This window comes from Orcinus orca, chromosome 20, assembly GCF_937001465.1.
Source record: "Orcinus orca chromosome 20, mOrcOrc1.1, whole genome shotgun sequence".
In the NCBI taxonomy this organism is placed as follows: domain Eukaryota; kingdom Metazoa; phylum Chordata; class Mammalia; order Artiodactyla; family Delphinidae; genus Orcinus; species Orcinus orca.
The window spans coordinates 50162866-50180575 of NC_064578.1; the positions used below are offsets into that span (position 1 = coordinate 50162866).

General features: G+C 52.2%; 1 protein-coding gene and 1 long non-coding RNA gene across 2 annotated transcripts; one reads left to right on the forward strand and one right to left on the reverse strand.

The window, feature by feature from the left end:
- Positions 1-2129: 2129 nt before the first annotated feature.
- DACT3 (dishevelled binding antagonist of beta catenin 3) lies at positions 2130-11520 on the reverse strand. The gene is made up of 4 exons (XM_004271134.3): positions 11149-11520; positions 5674-5770; positions 5354-5506; positions 2130-4377 (listed from the first exon to the last, which is right to left on the reverse strand). Exons 1-4 carry the CDS (start codon positions 11395-11397, stop codon positions 2990-2992), a joined length of 1887 nt encoding a protein of 628 aa, XP_004271182.1. The 5' UTR covers positions 11398-11520; the 3' UTR covers positions 2130-2989.
- Positions 11521-11882: 362 nt separating this feature from the next.
- LOC125962656 (uncharacterized) lies at positions 11883-16216 on the forward strand. Its single transcript, XR_007474093.1, has 3 exons — positions 11883-12078; positions 14804-14968; positions 15842-16216. It is a non-coding gene; the product is annotated as an uncharacterized LOC125962656 (long non-coding RNA).
- Positions 16217-17710: the final 1494 nt, after the last annotated feature.

Here is a 17710-nt window from a genome sequence, read left to right on the forward strand (position 1 = left end):
TACTAGGCACTGTTTTGGCTTCAGCAGTGGCTGACCCCTCTGCCTGGGAGGCTCTTCCCCAAGAGATCCACAAGCCTAACTCCCCCACTTCCTTCAGGTCTCTGTTCAAATGCCACCCTCTCAATTAGACACCTCTGATCACTCTACTTAAAATTACAAACTCCTCTCTTCCCCCATCCCTCCCAATTCCATCATATCTCTGCTCAGTTTCCCCCCACAGTCCTTAACACCTTTAAAAATTATAGAAGTTATATATTTATTATGTCAACATCCCCTCCTGCCCCCCCCCAGCCCCTATCCCTGTGAGCAGTTCCTTGTGTATCCATCTAGAGATGATCCATATAGAAATAGGCTTATAGGGCAATGGCTAACAGCATGGACTCTTAGGCAGTCTGAACTTAAATTCTGGCTTTGCTACTTATTGATTTCAGGTAAGTTACTCAAGAGATCTGTGCCTCGGTTTCTCCATCTGTAAAACGGGCATAATAATCATATCTACCTCCATGAAATTGTGAGGATTAAATGAGTCAGAGAATGGAGTCTGGCATATAAAATAAGTGCTCATTGAGTGTCAGCTGTTACTTTTTATGATTAAGCACTAAAATTTTAAAAAGGAAGAAAGGTCAGCCATCTGTACTTCAACCATGTTGACCACTGTGTGGCCTGTGTATCCTTAGACAAGTCCCTTCCCCTTTTGGCTTTAGTTGCCCCTTTTATGAAACAGAGATGGGGCAAATACTCCCAAGGGCTTGAGAAGCAATGACTTTTCCCGCAAACTTTAAAAAATAACTTTGGGAGTTCCTTGGCAGTCCAGTGGTTAGGACACAGCACTTTCACTGCAGTGGCCCCTGTTCAATCCCCGGTCGGGGAACTAAGATTCTGCAAACCGCGACTAAGAGGCCGTATGCTGCAACTAAGAAGCCCCCATGTCGCAGCTAAGAAGCCTGCATGCCTCAACTAAGAAGCCCGCGGGCCACAACTAAGTCCACATGCTACAACTGAGACACAGCACAGCCCAAATAAATGAATAAATAAATATAAAAAAAAGAAAGTAGGGAGACATGCTAATTAAAACAGAACACCATTCCGCCCCCCCCCCAAGATTGGCAAAATGAAAATGATTAATAGCATCTCTTGTTTGGTGAAGGAGTGGAAAAATGGGCATCTCAGGGGTTGCTGTTGGAAATGTCAACTGAGGGCAGTCTCAGTGGAAGGAAGTGTGACCAAGTCAATTAAAAATTTTTAAATGATGGTATTGTAATGACCAAGCCAGTCTATTTCTAGGAGTGGATCCTACAGAAATATATATATGTAAAAAAGAGGCATGTACAAGGACATAACTGCAGTAAGGTCCAAAATAGCAAAGGAACTGAGGAGCTGACAACAGGGTTAGATTATGGGTATCCCCGACCCCATGGAATCGTATGCAGCTACTACAGTGATAGGAAAATACGTCATCTAAATTTAGATGAAATGAACAAATCCCTAGAATACAACTTAGTAAAACTGACATAAGAAGAAATAGAAAAGCATAAACAAATAAAATAAAATAGAAAAGCTAAACAGTACTAAACCCTCAGAGATTCAATTAATTAAAATCCTTCCCATATAGAAATCTCCAGGCACAGATAACAAAAAAAATTGATAAACAATGCATACATATGGCTCAATTTATGTAAGTATATAGTTTTACCTATATAGAGTATAACTATATGTATATGCATATATATAGTTACATATATTTATATAGCTACAAGATTCATATATGTATGCAAACACATAAAGGAAAACATACAAGGATGCACATCAAACTGATTATGATGACTTCTGAGAGAAGGCGTTTGGGGCTGTCCCTTTACCTACATTATTTCCATTTAAAAAATTTTTGTTTTTTATTTCTTTATTATTTCCATTTTTATGAAACCATATTTATGACCAAACAAAACTCAACCAAAGGTCAGAGTCATTGAAGTAAAATATTCAATGGTAAGAAAATGCTATTGAGACCTACCCTGGGATCTGCCATCTGGTTCTGGACACTACATACCCAGAGCAAACCGTAGTTGCTCAATAAATATTAGTCCAAAGGAAAAGCCCATTTAGCCACAGAAGGAGAGTCCACCACCACGTATGTAACACTGTGCATTTATTTACAAAGAGGTTAGAGAAACACACAGATTCTGGCCCCCCTGTGCACTGGGGAGTCACCATCGTCATAATAAATACAGTAAGTTTAAAAAAAGAAAAAAAATACTGGATCGGAACAACGGAGGGTCATCCTGGACTCCCCCCACTCCCTCTCACAGAGGGTGCCACGAGATAGAAGCCATCTTCCTTCCCCTCTTCTACCCTCCAATCCTCCATATCTGTCCGGGGAGGGAGGTGAAAGAGTCTTTCTTTCTAGGTGTTACCAACTCCTACTTGACCCTCAAAACCCCAAAGTCAGTGCTCCTTCCCTTCCCAGGGCACTCTGCAGGCACCGTCTGGGTCAGACACAGAGTCTCTGACCAGGGTGCTAAGGGGGTATCCTAAGGGTCCAGGGACATGGAGGGGGGCACTTTGTGAATGAGGGGGGCCATATCTGGGCATGGAAAGGAGGAATAAGAAGGCTCAGTGAGAGAAATGAAGGGGAACAAACGGACTAAGTGTCTAAACTAAAATGGGGAAATTCAAACTGAATTACCCCTGCTGCATACCATAGTACACCCATAGTACAGATGAAGAAAGTGAGGCCCACAGAAAGGGAACTTTCTTGCCCAAGGGCTGCAGAGCCAGCAGCTGAACTGGGTCAAACAGGGCTCCTCCCCCATTCCTCCCTGTGGTGGAGGGGGAGCCTTTTCAACCAAGACTGCAGTGGATGGGGCAGTGAGGAAGGGTCTTTGGAAGCAGAGAAAATGGTGGTCTTTGGAAGGGAGGTGTAGAAGGGTCAGTGATTGGGGGTGTGATGGTGCAGAGGCCATGAAGGGGGAGCCCAAGCAAACCTCTAAACTCACACTGTAGTCATGACCTTGAGAGAACCCGAACGGAAACGCAATATCTTCTTCTTGAGCGCGTGGGAAGCCTTGATCTTCACAAAGACTTTGGCGGGGCCCGCGGGCGCCCCTACACCTGCACCAGCCCCTGGCCCGGAGGCCGCGGTGGCTGCCACCAACTGCTGCGGCCACACGAGGCCACCGCTGCCATCGGAGTCGCTGGATGCGGAGCTGAAGGCAGGCGACTCTCCCTCGCTGACGCTAGATTCACTCTCCCCGTAGCCGACGCCGACGCCGCCTGTCGGGCCCCGGCGTCCGAGGGGCCCCAGGCGCCCGGCCGAGCACTCCGAGTCGCTGCCCGCGCAGCCATAGAGCAAACGGCGCTGAGGAGCTGACGGGGATGGGCCAGGACCCGGGCCTCGGGCGGCGGGACCGCGGGGCCGGCCTCGGCGCCCATCGGCAGCGTCGATCTCGGCCGTGGAGCGCCAGCGGCGGCAGGACCCCGCGGCCTGAGCCGCGAGAGTGGGCGCTGGACCACGGCGGGGCCGTGGCGGCCGAGGCTCTTCTCTTTCGGCTGTAGGGTACTTGGGGGGGCCCGGAGGAACCGCGGCGGCGCGGCCCAAAAGGCTGGTCTCGGACTGGGAGCGAGCGGCCTTGCGAGCCCTGGGCGAGCCCCGGCGGCCCGAAGCCTCGGTCATGCGTCCGCGGCGGCCCGCGGCCCGGGGACGCTCCCGGGGTGGGGACTGCTCCACGCTGCGGCCGCGGGTTAGTGGGGGCGCTTTGCGGCGCGCCGCGCGGCCGGGGAGGCCGCGGGTGGCGGCCTGCGCGCCTGGGATGTACTGTGCCTTCACCAGGCGGCCCTCGGCCGGGCTGTCGGGGGGCGAGGGGGCAGCGGGCGGTGCGGCGGGCTCGGGGGCCGCCTCCGACTCCCATGGCGAAGCCCAGCCGCGGCCCAAGGGGGCCGGGCTGGCGGGACGGCCCACCGCGCGCTCCACCGGGGGCTCCGGCGCGGATCGCGCGCCTCCGGGGGGCGGGGACGCGTCGGGCGGCCGCTGGCGCACGCTGTTCTGGCGCCGCGGGCCCCCGTCCGCGCCCCCGGGACTGGTCCGGGGCTGGCCCGCCCCCCGGCGGCGGCGCCTGCGCAAGAGCGCCGAGATGTAGCCGTCCAGGGGCCGCCCGGAGCCCGCGGCGTCTGGCGAGTCCGGGGGAGGACGGCTGCACGGCCGCGGGCTGCGCAGCGCCACGGCGTGCAGGGGGCTGGGCGTCAGGAAGGGCCCCGCGCGGGCTCGTCGCTCCGCGGAGGAGCAGGCCTCCGGGACCGCAGCCGTCGGGTAGGGCGCCGAGAAGGACCGGGGCACGGCTGCCCGGGCGCCCACCGCCTCGTGTGCACTGGGACTGGCGTCTCCTAGGGGAGGGCGGCAAAAAAGGAAGAGAGGCTCTCAAAGCCCTTTCCCAATGAGCCTAGGAGGGGCAAATTGCCCACCGCCTCTCCTACTCTCCCACTCCCATTAAAAACAAAACACACACACACACACAACCTGCTCTCACCCCTTCTCGCACACTAGGTTGATAACAAAATCTTCACAGTGGCCTATAAGACCTTGAATGGTCCGTCCTGCATCTGTGTCTCTGACCTCCAACTCCTCTACATTTATAGGTTTTCAGCTACACTGGCCTGGATGAAGGGGCCAGTCACGCTCCAGCCTCAGGGCCTTTGTACTTGCTGTTCCTGCTGCCTGAACTACTCCTCCCTCAGGGTATCTGCTTGGCCCACTCCCTCACTTACTTTAGGGCGCCACTCAAATGTCACAGTCTCAGTGACCTCCTCTCCGGCCATATTTTCTAAAATTGGAGTTCCCTCCCCAACTCCAAGGGACACGCTGTCGTCCCCTTCCCTAATTTTCTTTTCATGGTACATGTCAATATCTAATATCCCAGATATTTTTCTTATTTAGCTTGTATATTATCTATTTCTCCCACTAGAATGTCAGCTTCATGAAGACAGTGGTTTTACTGCTGTATCCCTCACCCCTAGGATATGTGCTAGGAATGCACATAGTAGGGACTCAGAAACTTACTTGAATAAATGAACAGCAATTTTTGTTTACCTAATGGCTACCATGTGCCAAGTTCAATGTCTTAGGGCAGAGGCTCACTGAATAGTCAAAACTTCCCTATGAAGTAGGTGCTGTCATTAATCCCATTTTAACAGATGGAGAAACAGAGGGCCAGAAAGAAGCAACATGCTCAAAATCACACAAAAAGGGACTGTCACAGCCAGAATTCGAATCCAGGTTGGTCTGACTCAGACGCTTGTGTTTAAAAGCATCCTCTTATTGTCCATTCCCTGGCTCTCGGGGGCCCAACCCCACCCACCTTACCTAGGGACTTGGGCCTCTCGCTGGCATAGATGCCCCGGGGTTCAGAGGGACCCAGGCGTCCATAGGAGCCAGATCCAGAGAAGCCACTGTCCCCACAAAAGGTCGAGGGTGGTGAGTCCGGACCTCCTGTGGAGCTGGGGTCTTCATAGAAGCCTGGATTCCAAAAAGAAGGGGAGAGACAATCAGGGGGGCCTGAAAGGGGAAACCAGGGGTGGGGAGGAAAGGAGGAGATCAAGAGGCATAGAGTGGGGAGCCTGAGAAACAGGAGACAGTGGGGTGGGGTGTCCCAGGCAGACCCCACTACCTCTAGCCATGCTTACCCGAGCTGCGCCCACTCTCCTGTTCCAGGCCCCCAGACTCCAGGCTCAGGTCTCCCAGCTGCTGGCCCAGGTCCCAGATGAGCCCGGGCAAGGCTTCCTGAGGAGGTGGGAAAAGCAAGATGGTCAGAAGTACCCCCGAGCCCTCTGCCAACTGGTCCCCTATTCTAGGAGCTCATGGGCAGGGTTTCACTTTGACAGGGAGGCTGTGATTTCAAAAAGGTAAAAGAGTACCCAAGTTCCAGGATCCCCCTCAAGATCTCTGTCCCTTCATCCCATTAGAAAGTCCTCTGGCTGTCTAACTCTAGTCCCTCATGCTGCAGTCACCTCGTTCCCTCTTAAGTGTGAGTGATAAGTCTTCAGAAGTCCCCATCCCTTGTCCCCTCCCTATCAGCTCTTCCCTCTATCTGGTGCTCATGGTCCCTTAACCTTATTAGAATGTTCCTCTTTGAGTGTAACTTCAGGTCTTCTTGCTGTAAGGGCAGTTCGCTGCTAAAAGTTGGTGTTGAGGACCTAGCACATCTCTTAGCCATCCATTCGTCTGCCTTCTCCCAGACTTTGACTCTCCTTTCTCAGATGCTCCTATCTTCCCCCACTGCTCCTTATAACCAATGGAAGGTCCTTCTGCAAGTCTTCCTTAAGTCCTTCCTGCTGCAGATTTTTAAAAAAATAAATTTATTTATTTTTGGCTGAGTTGGGTCTTTGTTGCTGTGCGCGGGCTTTCTCTAGTTGTGGCGAGTGGGGTCTTCTCATTGCAGAGCATAGGGTCTAGGCGCACAGGCTTCAGCAGTTGTGGCACGTAAGCTCTAGAGCATAGGCTCAGTAGTTGTGGCTCAAGGGCTTAGTTGCTCCGCAGCTTGTGGGATCTTCCTGGACCAGGGCTCAAACACCGTGTCCCCTGCATTGGCAGGCGGATTCTTAACCACTGCACCACCAGGGAAGTCCCCTGCTGCAGACTGACTCTTTCCCTCATTTGGATGACATAGGCTGACCATGACTCATAAAACTTTGCTTCTCCTCTCAGAAAGAATCCCCCCCATGCCTACTGGAAAGTCCTTCTGTGAATCTAGCCTTAGTGGTATTGTACTACAGCGGTGAACCCCAGCGGGTTCCTTTGTCCCCAGCAGGGACCACATCCTCCTCCTGCCCTTGCTCCATTCCCACCCAGAAGCCCCCATTGTCTGCTGCAGCTCCACATCCCCATGGGAAATTTCGATGGAGTCTACCCTGGATCCTTGCTGCAGGAAAAGACCATTTCCTATCAGATGTGGATAAATGAAGGTGAAAACCCTTTAAAAGGGGAGTGACTATGACGCGGTGGGGGTAGGGGCTGAAGCAACACAGATGGGGTCTCCAAGACACTAGGACTTAACCCTATTTTGGAAAACAGGGCCAGAGCCAGGAAGAGTCTCACGCGGATCTGGGTGAGGCCAGAGGTGGTGGCAGCCTCAGGCAGACGGTTGACCCTCAGACAAAAGCGGCTTGTCTGGACGGCAGGCGGCAGGAGGGAGGGAAGGAGGGAGGAGGGGCTGAGAGGGCAGACGCCCAGCCTTGCCTATTTAGGGCAGAAAGACTGGCCGGCTCCCCCGCAGACAACGCCCCCCCCCCACCCCCGCCCCGCAGCTTCCTACTCCTTCGGCTGCTCTCCTGGGCCCCAGTCCCCACCCCTCCCCCCTAGAACAGAAGCCCCCATCTGGGCTTGTTTATGGGAGGAAAGTCAACAAATCGTTCCACTTTGGGCTCCTGCCCTGCGTGTAAAGAGATGCTCGGGGTGGTGTCATCTTTGAGCAGAAGCCAGGAATGCAGCCGAATTGTGCAGCCTCAGGGGTGGCTAAAAAACATCAAGGACCTCCCCTATACCCCATAACCTGTCCCCCACTAATCATGCCCTTGCTCACGCTGCTGGAGCCACACTGGCCTCCTCGCTGTTCCCTGAACATATCACACATGCTCCTACCTCGGTGGGATGTGTTTCCCCAGCATACCCTCCTGGCTCTCTCCCTTGCTTCATTGAGATTGTTACATGCTCCCTTCTCTGACCACTCTTTCCAAAATAGCTCCTGATCATTCTGCACCTGGGTTGCCCTGCCTTTTTTCCACCATAGCAGTAATGACCTCCTGACTTAAAGTGACATATCAGGCTATTTGTTTATTGTCCTTCTCCCTAGATTGTCAGCCCCAGCCCCAGGAGGGCAGAGATTTTTGTCTGTTTTGTATACTGCTGTGCCTTCCCCCACCTCCACACGCACCCCCCCAACCCGCCCCAGTGTCTAGAACAGCTCCTGGCACAAAGTAGGTGCAGGAAATATTTGGGGAAGGAATGAATGAATACCACAGAATACTATACAGCTGTTAAAATGGAATGAGGCAATTTCTACATAGAACCATCTCCAAGACCTATCATGGAGTGGAAAAAGAAAAATGCAGAATGTATAGTATAAGGGTGAGTCAGAACTACCGGGGAGTCGTGTTAAAACCTAAATTACTGGGTCTGACCTACAGAGCTTCTGATTCCAGGCAGAAGCCTGAGAATTTGCATTTTGAACAAGTTCCCCAGTGACGCTGCTAGTGGTCCAGCGGGCCACACTTTGAGAACCACTGTCCATAGTGTCTGACACCTCACCCAAGAAACTGGAATTTGAAAAAAAGCAAAGCGAACTCTACGTATCTTGGTATGTAAGCTGTTTCTGCGCATAGATGCAGAACTCACGCCAGGGTGACAGTGGTGGTGATCACAGGGGAGAGGGTGCATTTACGGGGTCAAGGGAGGGATGAGGGGACTGGATGGTAGGATGAAGTGTTTATGGAGGCATGGCTGGGAGCCAGATTGCCAGGGTTCAAATTCAGCTCTGCCACTTCCCAGCTGTGTGACCTTAAGCAGGTTACTTCACCTCTCTGGGCCTTAGTTTCCTCATCTGTAACATGGGCATCATTCGACTCCCTCTCCTATGAGGTTGTTGTGAGGATTAAATGAGTTTAAACAGCAGTTCCTTTTAGGCACTTAATAAATGCTGGATTTTATTATTACATGAAAGCTATGAATTTATAACAAGGAAAATATAAAATCACGTTTTACTTGTGTAGTTAGAAATAAGAGAAAAAAGATTTTTTTTTTTCGGTAAGTTCTGCAGGTCTAATTTCAGTTCTCCCACTGCAGGGAAGAGTAGGAGTTTGGAAGATAAACAGCAGAGGCCTCCTCTTCCCCTGTGCCTGGACCCCCCAGCACCCCCGTAGTCTACACACCCCACCCCATTTGTAAGTCTGACCTCATTTCTTCCAGCTGCAAAGGGACAAATCTTTAAAAGACCAGAAGGTCCTTGGCCTGAATCTGGCTCCCTGCCTACCCACAATGCCCCTCACCCTTTTTTTGCAAGCCCTTCAGCAAGTGGGCCTGAGGCTCTCCAGCTCAGGCAGGTTTAACATGAATGTGGTTCGGACCCCTGGAGACCCCTTTGCCCAAACTTTCCCAGACCTTGGCTGCCCCCACTCACATGCCCCCAATCTGTGTCCAATTCCCTTTATCTCTGTTAGGAAGTCCTTCTGCAAGTCTAACTTTAATCCTTCTTGCTGGAAGGGGACCACTTTCCTTGGTGGGAGAGAACAGAACTCCTGCCCCCATTCAGGATTCTTGCCTCTTTTCTCTGAGATACCCCTAATCTTTCCCTTCATTCTCATCATTCCTATTAGAAACGAACCAACTCTGGCTTCCATCTTTCTTGCTTCAAAGGGAGTGTACTCCTGGGAGGGGGGTGGAGGAGTGGGAGGGGTAAGCTTCATAAAACAGAGACTCAGGGACCAGAGGAGGCTCCCACCCCCTCTTTGGAAGGACCCAGGAACCCCCAACACCAGAGGAGTTTATATTTAGCGCTTCTCTGCTCCTCCCTCAGTGGCGCTGTCTCCTTCCCGTTGCCTGCCACCGCCTCCTCCCTGACGCTGGGACGGAGCTTTGCCTGGAGATTGTGGGGGGAAGAGGCCCCTCCACTACCACTTCGTGGGGGAGATACTGAGGGCTGGGGGGTAGACAGAGGGGCAGAGAAGGGGGAGACTGAGGCAGAGAGAGGCAGAGGATGAGGGACAGGGAGGCAGGACACAGCTGGCCCATCCGCATGCCTTCTCCCTTTCCTTGGAGGGGTGGGAGGTACCTTCCCAAGCCCAGCCAGCTCAGGGTGGGGTGAGCTGCTGAAGGCCCCTACAACGCGTCTCTAACTTTGGGAGGGGGTGAGGCCTCCCACAGCTGTTTCTGTTTCCAGAGAAGAATGTGCAGGGTCCCTCTCCCCACCGGGGGTGGGGGGGGCTGGGGGGGGAGGGACTGGGCTTGCAGCCCCAGAGTCTGGCTTCAGTATTCCTCCCCATTCTCCATCTGGGGAGGGGGCAGTCGAGGTCAGTAGCAGGGAGAGCCCCCTCCCCCCACTACCTCGGCTCAGGTTTCCCCAAACGGGAAGCTCTGACCACACACAGGCTTGGGGATGGGATCAGCAAGTGAAGCCCGGGTCTGGGGCCTGGCGGGCTGGGGGGAGGGGAAGAGAGAGAGGGACAAGGATGTGGGGCAGGAAGAGAGAGAGGTGCAGAAATGCGAGAAGGGAAGGCCAGGGAGACAGAGATAGAGAGACAGAGGATTGAGAAAGACGGAGAAAGAGACACAAAGTCACAGAGATGGGGCAGTTGGGAAAAGAGTGCAAGAAACACAGGAAGAGGTCAGGAGAATTAAGAAATGGCATAGAGACGGAAAGAGGGGTGATGCTCCTTAAGTAATTCTGGAGAACTCTGGCTCATCTTCCACTATCAGAGCACCCAGCGAATCTAGAAGTCAGACACCCACGCTGCCTCAATCTACCGCCTCTTGGCTTAACCAGGGCTGTGGCCAGGTAGGAAAGGAGGGAAAGTGTCACAGAGGGTCAAGATCACCGTGGGATCCTAAGGGACTGTGAACTTCCTCTCAGCAGCAATCCCTCCCTCAGGAGGCCCGAGGATCCCCTCCCCCCCTCCCCGCCCCCTCCGGAGATCTCCAAGCACACCAGGACTTAGGGAAGTCGGGGCCCGGTATGGAGGCCGGGAGAGAGGCATGTTTGGATCCTGCCGTGTGACCTTGGGTGAGTCGTTTGCCTTCTCTGAGACTCAGGGTTTTTTTCTCTGTGAAGTGGGAACTATCACCCCCTGCCCCCCAAGCTGCAAGAAGACAACGCTCGCCAAATACTCAGCCTGGGCTTGACACATACTTGGTGCCCAGATGGATTTTCTTTGGGGAAGGGGTGTAGGGAATGGGCCTGAGGGTCCGGCGGAGGCAATGCAGCCCCCTTCCCCAGTTTGGGGGCGGGGAGGCCTGATCCCGCCCGCCGCCCCGACCCTCCAGCCCCACCCCCCTCTCCTTTCCCCCTCCTCCCTCCCCCACCCGGACGGGTGTCTGAGCATCCAGCCGAGACAGGCGGACAGACAGACACAGACGGGGGCAGAGGGACGGACGGACAGGCGGCCCCTCACCAGCTGCTCTTCCAGGGCCGCTGCGGCCCGGCGCGCCGCCGCCGCATCTTCGTCCTCGTCGGCGTCCTCCTCGTCCTCGGCCTCGGCGCCCCCCATTCCGGGCTGGGCCAGCCGCAGCGCCTGCTGCACGCGGTACTCCTGCCTCTCCCGGAGCCAGTGTAACTCGCAGAGCCCGGCCAGGCTGCCCTCCAGCCAGCCCCGCAGCCGACCCCTCTCGGGGCTCACCGGGAAGGAGAAGGCCCGGATCATGGCTGCGGCCCCCCGCCCCAGCCCGGCCGGGCCCCGCGGCCACCCCTCTCCCTGTCCCACCTCCCCGCCCCAAGAGCCCGCCTGCCCGCCCGCCCGCTGGCCCGGCTGTCACCGTCTCATCTGCATAGGCGCCCGCCCATTGGGCCGCCCACCCGCGCCTTATCTGCATGGCCACGCCCCCGGCGACAGAGCAACCATCGCTTATTGGCTGGTACCCTTCCTTACGAAGATGCTCTGCTGTGCACCCGCGCCCCCCAACGCGACGCATGCTCGCAGCTGCCTACTCGCTCTGCTTACTGGCCTCTTCGCCACGCCCCCCTTCTCGCCTCCCTTTGGGCCGTGGCCATGCCCCCACGCGTCACAATGAAACAAGTCTGCCCCTTGCCCCGATGTCATTGGTCCTTGTCTCCCCTACAGCTGGTTCCGCCCCCTTGCAGGAGAGGTCTGGCTACCATTGGACTGTCCCGCGAGAGGGGCAGGGGTGATCTATAAATAGAGAATCTGTCCCCGTGACATTTTGGCAGCTGCTTCTCTCCCCCCACCCCTCGTAACCTTCAGCTTCTGAGGCTAAGCGGGGGGTCGGAAAGGGTTTGAGAGTCGAGTGCTGATTTTGCCTGCTCTTCCAGGAAGCCTTCCCAGACATTCAGCTGTAAAAGTAAAGGGCCAAACCACTAAAAATTGGTAATCCTCCCATAAAATTGTGCTTCTGAGCGAGACCGGCTTCACGGGCATACAACCGGCTTAGAAGGGCCCCGAGCTTGGTTTAATATTCTGCTGTTACTGTCTTGAAATTCTTATTTTTTTGAAAACGGGCCTAGCATTTTCATTTTGCACTGAGCCTTTCAAATTCGGTAGCCAGTCTTACGTCTAAGAGTTTAAGATCGGTCATGTCCCAAATTCTGGACTTATAAGACCCTGGCTGTAAGATTCTATGATTCCACCCTAACAGAATCTAAGCGTCTTTTGTCTCCCAGATGCTGTGAGGCTTTGCGCTCACCATTCTACGATTCCAGGGGCCTTTGTTCTACGTTCTAAGAGGCTTTGTTCTCAGCCTTCTAAGATGCTCTGTTCTCAACGTTCTGTGGTTCATAAGTCTGAGCCTGACGTTCGTTTCCAAGGTTCCCTCCTCCCTCCCCTGGCTCCGCGAGCGGGGCTGGCGCCCCCTCAGGCGGCCAGCCAGTGTCACTACACCGAGTGTGCGTCCCTACAACCTTCAAGATTTAGCTTCAAAATTCATACCCATTTCTCAGACAGACCTTCACGCCCTAAAAGCCAGGGCCCAGAAGATCATGTAAGACCCTCCCTCTTTTATGATCCCAGGTTACCTTCTGGTCCTGAACTGGAGAGACAATGTTGGTGACTGAGAGCAAAGACTCCAGAACCAGACTGCCTAGGGTGAGCCCTAGCTCTGCCACTTTCTAGCTGTGTGACCTTGGGAAACATGCTTAACCTCTCTGTGCCTCAATTTCCTTAGCTGTATAATCGGAGTTGTAACACTGTCTACCTCATAGAGTTGTTATGAGGATTAAGGGAGATGTTTGTCAAGTGCTTGGAGTAGTGCCTTCCATGTATAAAGAGCCACAGAAGGGCCTGATAAATAAGTTAAAAATAATCTAGTGAGTCCCAAGGAGAAAAAATGAGTCTGGGTTTTAGTAGAGATAAACTTTATTTAATCCCCCTCTTGTTTTATTATTATTATTATTTACTTACTTATTTTGGCTGTGCTGGGTCTTAGTTGCCGCACGCGGGATCTTAGTCGTGGCATGCATGCGGGATCTAGTTCCTTGGCCAGGGATCGAACCCGGGCCCCCTGCATCAGGAGCATGGAGTCTTACCCACTGGACCACCAGGGAAGTCCCCCCTGCCTCTTGTTTAAGACAGATGTAGACTGTCCTTACATTACCTAAATTTACCAACAATGGGGAGATGATCAGGCTGATGAAAGGGGATATGGAAAACTCTCTCTCAAACAAGATTTTCTTAGTAGTAAGGATCTGGGGTGATGTCAGGATTGGTCTTCATCTCTGCTGTTTGTGCAAGACCAGTTGAACCATTTGCTGTGTAAAATGTTGGATCTGGAGCTGACTTAGGGGTTCTGGCCATTTGAAGATGGGTATTCCTAGGAAGACAAATAAAAAGAGAATTATTCATGGTTGAATAAGGGAGTAAAACCAAGATTTGAGACCAGAGGGCAGCCATTTAAGAGGGTTCCAAGAAGGAGGTGAAGAGAGATCCTTGGTTGGTGGAGTCAGAACAGCGGTAGCAATTTTGTGGATTTCCTTGTTGGCCTTTTCATGTTGATGACGATGATGTCTGCAGAGTTCCTGGGGATGAACCTGGAACTTCCTGGTTCCAGGAAGTTCCTGGGGTTACTTCCAACCGCAGCACACAAGTCCCTGCCCTGGAAACCCCTGAAGAGTTGTCCAAACATGGTCAGAGGCCAGATGAAATCCTTGGAGTTTACTCCCAAGCATTTGGTTTCTTATCCCAAGGTTTCTTTGGGTCCTGATGAAAAAGGAGATTACAGACATCCTGGATCTGCATGATTTCAGCCTCCACAGGATTTGGCGGATCTCTCACGTTTGTGAGGAGTTGGGTGTTTGACAGGAGAAAGAATGAATTCTGAGGTATTGACAGAATGAAGGGAAATTGAAACGCTGATAAGGGCTGCGAAGTCGCCACGAGTAAATTATGAATCACTGGGGGGCAATCCAAGACTCGTGGAAATAATTGCCTTATTTATTTGAGTGGTCAGAAAACAAATGTCGATTAAAGGTGGAAAACCAAGGAGAAGGTGCAGGGACAGGACTGGGACCATGAGATGAGTCACAAGAGGCGCGATGCCACTGACACCAAGAGACATTGTCAGTGACATCAGTTGACTCGGGATTAGTAATATTGTGATAGCTGGAAAACCCAGGTGAGTTCAATGAGGAGGTGGTTCCTGCCATTATGGTTTTATGGCATCATTTAAAGTTCAGTGATTACAGAAACTGAGTCCCGTGAAGGGGCCATTAGGGAAGTTGTATTGAATAAAAGGAGGACATGAATCCTGATTCATAGATGGTGCAGGCAGGGAGAACTTCCTGTAACAATCGAGCACTGAGTTGGGAGGGGTCTTGGAAGGGAGTATGTGGGACAATGCTCAATCCATCTGCAACGATCCTATTTTCCAAATCAGGTCACATTCTCAGATACTGGGGGATAAGGCTTTCACATATATTTGGGGGGACACAATTCAACCCGTAACAGACCCAGAAACCACTGGAGTTGCATTTTCAGTCTTGGGTGAAGATGAAATTAATGATGGGATAAATGCGTTCTGTGGATAAGGTCTTACCTTCAGGTGCAAGGACATGTACTAAATAGTATACTTGTGGCTTACATAGTTGTAATTTGTCCCCAGATATCTTGCGTCCCTATGGGCAAGGGCACGGGGTAGATATTGAGTGGCAGTGAGTGAGCTGTTGAAATGAACAGAACAGACGAGAAGATGATCCACGTTTTGGATTAGAGAGGAACTGCAAGGGAAAACCAAATCCTTCAAATTTATACTCAGCGTCTGAGAAAAGTAAGTAGGAACTTCAGTGAGTCCTTGAGACCTACCTGTCCGTGTATATTGTTGATGTTCCCAGGTGAAAACAAAGAGAGACTGTGAATTGGGGGGTGTTGGAAGGAATAGAGGCTGGCCAGGAAGGTGTATGGATCAGGAGCTCTCGGGAACCAAGCTTTGACTATTTTATTTATAGCCTAGAGGTCTTGGACTAGCCAGTATCCCAGTGGAAACACTGGGGTTCTTCTTGGTTCCCTGACCAGGGATTGAACCCAGGCCCTCGGCAGTAAAAACGCAGAGTCCTAACCACTGGACCGCGAGGGAATTTCCAACATTGGGGTTCTTGACAGTCAAGATGGGAGTGTTGCAGGGGCTGGAGGTGGGTATGAGGAGGCCTTGAATGATGGGTTGAGTGTGTCAGAGCATGTGAAGGTGGTTTCAGGAGGGACATGAAAAAGATCTATTTCCACTTTAACAGGCTCAGCCTCTGAGATGCATCCTATGTTTGCTGAGTTGGAGGCCCAAAGAGAATCACGGGTTGGGGTCAGCATATCTTGACTCTGTGGGCCTCAGGGAGAGGTTGATGGGTTTTTTTCTGGGGGGTGAGGGAGATTAGTGATCTAAGATGGACAGTGGCAGTCAGGGACTGGGAAAAATAGGCTCTCTTGTGAACATGAAATGTTAATGTTCCCAAATGATAAAATATCCCTTCCTGAAAGACTTATTGGAATAATCTGAGTAAGAAACTGTGCTGGGTAGTAAGGGGCCTAACAAGACGGACGGAGAGTGGCTTAGACACGGTGTGGCAAATTGTGGCATCTCATGGCAATCATTGCTGGGCAGGGGGCTTCTCTGGTGGCGCAGTGGTTAAGCATCTGCCTGCCAATGCAGGGAACACGGGTTCGAGCCCTGGTCTGGGAAGATCCCACATGCTGCGAAGCAGTTAAGCCCATGCGCCACAACTACTGAAGCCCACGCGCCTAGCGCCCGTGCTCCGCAACAAGAGAAGCCACTGCAGTGAGAAGCCCGTGCACCGCAACGGAGAGTAGCCCGCAAGAAGCAAGCCACTAAGAAGCAACGAAGACCCAACGCAGCCATGAATAAATAAATCAAATAAATCAATTTAAAAATCATTGCTGGGCACCAAGGGAGGGTAAGGGGTTGGGGGGACTGTGAGATACTTAAGGGGGTGGGGTGGCCCCTGTATCTACAAAGCCGGGGCTAGCACGTCCATTAATGAGAACGGTCATTTCCCTCTGTGGGTTGAAGGGTGTTTATGGACACAGAGGAAAAAATCTGCTGGGAGTCCCTGAGGAGACTGAATCCAATTCCGTTTTGTATTTTAAAGCTGGACAGTCTCAAATCCAACGTCCCTTTTCTTTACAGTACCTATAGCTGTCTCTGTCAAGATTTGGTTTAGTGTTTTGTGATGGCCCTGATAGGATGGACCTTTTTTTTCTTTTCCTCTCCCGTTGTTTAAGTAGCAGGTCTTAAACTGGATTGTGTGAATTTTTTTTTTCCTGCATCCTCTTGTTGGGCTCTCTTGGAGTTCTGGAATCAAGGCATTTCTCCAGCTAACATGGTGTTTTTCATCATGTCTCTAATTTTTGGTCTCAGAATGTTGACAAAACTCGTGGCCACGATAGAAGCGGTGTGACTGTCAAGGACCAGGCCTTTCCATACATTTCCTGGACTGGCTGTATCATTGCAGATGGATTTGGGTCTCTGTTGTCTACACTCCTGGATTTTAGACCAGTCAGTTTTAGGAGAAGCATTCAGGATGGAGTCTAAGAGACATTTATTCCCCCATAGTATTGGCTTGGATTCTGCCTCGGAGGTGTTCTGGCTCATTTGGAGATCCTCATTGACTGAAGTTCATTTAGCTTTTTCAAACTAAAGAGGTGCAACTCCGGAACCGACCAGCAGATGGACTAATGGATATAAATTGGAAAGACTTGGAGCGTAAGCTCTGGGTACTAGCCTAAATTGGCTGCTAAATACCGCCCTGTTTTTATGGGGCTCGGGAAAATCTCTAACTATGGCGTGTAACTCCAAGCGTGACCAAGGTGTAAAGAGAACTTGTCTAAGTGCATGCTCTGATTGCTTGCCTTCAGCTGTAGGGCCAACAATCTGAGTGAACAACGGGGAGCTAGGGAGCTGAAGGGCAGGGGTCAAAGGAAGAGAGAGGTTCCCTCTGCCTACAACCTCAGGGCCAAGGTGAACCTTAAGAAGTCAGCTCAGGGACTTCGCTGGTGGCCCAGTGGTTAAGACTCCACGCTCCCCATGCAGGGGGCACAGGTTCGATCCTTGGTCAGGGAACTAGATCCCGCATGCCGCAACTAAAGATCGGCATACCGCAATGAAGATCGCGCATAACGCAACTAACACCTGGTGCAGCCAAATATTAAAAAAAAAAAAAAAAGTCAGCTCAGAAGAGCTGCCCCACAGACCCCCAGGCTCCCTCTAGGCTGCCCCGCCCTCTTGGGCTCTCCCATTCCAGCCCTCCCCACTCTGGGTCATCACTCACAGGGAACAGGTCTGTCTCCCCCACGGGATGGTGAACCCCCCGAAGGCAGGACCTGGGCTCAGTTACCACCGTGTCCCCAGCATCATCCAGCACGGTGTGAGAAATGGATGAACCAACGAATGAGCACATTCAGTGTGTAGACAAGTCATCGCATCAATTTAAAAGAAAATACCAGCTATTGTGTATCAGCTTTCTACCGTGGACCAGACTTGTGCTAACTGCATTGTTATTAA

Coding starts and splice junctions, on each gene's coding strand:
- DACT3 (XM_004271134.3), bottom strand. CDS start 11,397: ATGATCCGGGCCTTCTCCTTCCCGGTGAGCCCCGAGAGGGGTCGGCTG. Junction 5,507..5,673: donor GGAGAGTGGGCGCAGCTCGG/GTAAGCATGGCT, acceptor TTTGGAATCCAG/GCTTCTATGAAGACCCCAGC. Junction 4,378..5,353: donor CGAGAGGCCCAAGTCCCTAG/GTAAGGTGGGTG, acceptor GCCCTCCCCTAG/GAGACGCCAGTCCCAGTGCA.